This window comes from Engraulis encrasicolus, chromosome 18 (assembly GCF_034702125.1).
Source record: "Engraulis encrasicolus isolate BLACKSEA-1 chromosome 18, IST_EnEncr_1.0, whole genome shotgun sequence".
Lineage (NCBI taxonomy): Eukaryota > Metazoa > Chordata > Actinopteri > Clupeiformes > Engraulidae > Engraulis > Engraulis encrasicolus.
The window spans coordinates 31,202,320-31,204,819 of NC_085874.1; the positions used below are offsets into that span (position 1 = coordinate 31,202,320).

Here is a 2,500-nt window from a genome sequence, read left to right on the forward strand (position 1 = left end):
CAGGAAGCGAAAGAGAAAGGGCTGTTCTCAGCAGTTTGTGTGTGTGTGTGTGTGTGTGTGTGTGTGTGTGTGTCCAGTCTAGTTTGTCTGGGTATTTAATTGCTCTGAGTCACACAGTCCGTAGTCAGGCAGCTGCTGCCGTATTCAGCCCACAAAGGGTTAACGGTCAGCTGATATCTTGGTTGACATGACAACCAACCACATATGCAGGACATGCCGCGTGCAAGCAGGACAGGCAAAGACTTTCTCACTTCTTGGCCCAGGTGTTAAATCATGCTGTGTGTGTGTGTGTGTGTGTGTGTGTGTGTGTGTGTGTGTGTGTGTGTGTGTGTGTGTGTGTGTCTGTGTGTGTGTGTGTGTGTGTGTGTCTGTGTGTGTCTGTGTGTGTGTGTGTGTGTGTGTGTGTGTGTGTGTGTCTGTCTGTGTGTGTGTCTGTCTGTGTGTGTGTCTGTCTGTGTGTGTGTGTGTCTGTGTGTGTGTCTGTGTGTGTGTCTGTGTGTGTGTCTGTGTGTGTGTCTGTGTGTGTGTCTGTGTGTGTGTCTGTGTGTACGGTCATGCATGCCTGTATGTGCTCATGATTTGATTAAAGAAGCCGTCAAAACAACTCATGAAAGCACCAAGCCATATTTCAGGAATGGAGTGGGGGTTAAGGTTAGGAGGAGGAAAGAATTCTTTACACGACAAGAAAGGCAGTTGAGCCATCTTGACCCAGTGTCACAACCTTGGGACATCATTACGACATTATCCGTAACCATGACAGACCGGAACGCTGACAGAATAAAATGATAAAATGATGATTAAAAAAATACTGAAAAAAGGTCAACTGCCTTGTATTGCAAGCAGCAACAATTCAGCAACTTGTGCAATAATATTTCATTATTTGGGGTGAGTGAGGATTTTTTTTTTTCTTCAGGCAAGTCAACCATGGGTGCCAAAACCAAACGTAAAAACCAAGTCAAAAGCAGTGAAATCATATGCATCCGTAACCAGACAGGGGGCATTACTGAGGTCTGCTGGTTCTGAGGCACTGAGGCATTGATAACGGACATCGGGATCTGGCCTATACTGAAAGGAGAGAGGCAACAGTTAACAAAACAGCAATATAGCACCTATGGCTGGTCCAATTCAGTTATACCAAAGATTCTCTATTCTAATCTGCATATAGATCGTCTCTGGTTATACGATACATGCTAGCTTAGAACTATAGGACAAATATCACTACACTCAGAGAACGGTAAAACTCAGTCATTAAGTTTGAGCCTTGCTAAAAGGCAAAGCTAAGAACACAACACAGAGTACCTGAAGTCACCATCACACAACGTTTGTGGGTCTGATTTAAAAACAAAAATAAAACAGGGTGGAGATGGGTCTGTGCCACACACACTGTGTGTGTGTGTGTGTGTGTGTGTGTGCGTGTGCGTGAGCGTGTGCGTGTGTGCCGGTTGGTCACCCTGCTGCCTGCAGACACCAAAGCGTCAGTTTTTATTGTGTTTACATGAGAGAGCGAAAGAGAGCAAGCACGTGACTGACAGAGAGTGAATGAGAGAGAGAGGGAATAAATGAGTGAAAGAGAGCCTCAACATTGGCCATTGGCACACTGCCTTCCATAAACACACACACACACACACACACACACACACACACACACACACACACACACACACACACACACACACACACACACACACACACACACACACACACACACACACACACACACACACACACACACACACACACACCAGAGTGAGATCCCAGAACAAAACCCTGTAAATGACCCCAGGCTTCCCAGAATGCAACGCGGTTGGTTTTCTGATGAAAGCAGAAGCAGCAGAATCAGAGCAGCAGCACCGCATTTTCCCCGGATTTTTGTTGCATTGTGGGAAACGCCGCAAGTTGTGTTTTGTCTAACAGTGTCCTTTTGTGTTTCCCTCTCCATGTGTGTGAATCTCCTCTCCACAACACTGAGCCATTGATGAAGGCACACAATGGCAGCGGGAGCATGTTGAAAAATACGAGGACCGCAAGTCCCAGTCGGATGAATCGTCTGTATTGTACGCAGAGCGACTGTGCGTAAGCCTATAGCTTCCTGCTGATACAGAGGACTCGCTTTTCACACAGATAGCCAGAGCAGCACACCAGTCTGGGTTTATAGCATAATGTACTCTCCCTCACTGTGGATATCCCTCTCTGCCCAACCCGTCTGGTCTTGTGGTTCTCACTGGCTCACAAATTCGGTTTAGACTGTATTCTCTCACTGATCTAGTTTAGAGGTTTCGCTAAACAGACAGGCAGAGCAGGTAGTGTATGAGTCTGGTAATGCCTCACCCGTCTGGTTTTGAGATCTGAACTGTCTGACCCTCCTGGTTTAGATTGTTCTCACCAGTCACCAGTTCAGTCCTCAACCTTTTTTGAACAAACGGCCCCTTGGCCTCATCATAAGCCTCCAAACGCCCCATTGACCCCGTCATAAGCCAACAACCCTCACTGGCAGCTTACC

The 2,500-nt window shown here is 46.8% G+C and overlaps 1 protein-coding gene across 5 annotated transcripts in view; it reads right to left on the reverse strand.

Moving 5' to 3' along the window:
* Positions 1-2,500, reverse strand: part of gpcpd1 (glycerophosphocholine phosphodiesterase 1) — a 29,228-nt gene that overhangs the window by 3,510 nt on the left and 23,218 nt on the right. The window contains exon 20 of one of the 5 annotated variants that reach the window (XM_063223425.1): positions 1,005-1,060. The exons of 3 other annotated variants lie outside the window; for them this stretch is intronic. In XM_063223425.1, the coding sequence (XP_063079495.1) occupies positions 1,005-1,060 (56 nt within the window). Of the gene's footprint in view, positions 1-1,004; positions 1,066-2,500 lie in introns of all 5 variants that reach the window. One more of the 5 variants, XM_063223426.1, reaches the window with a different exon arrangement.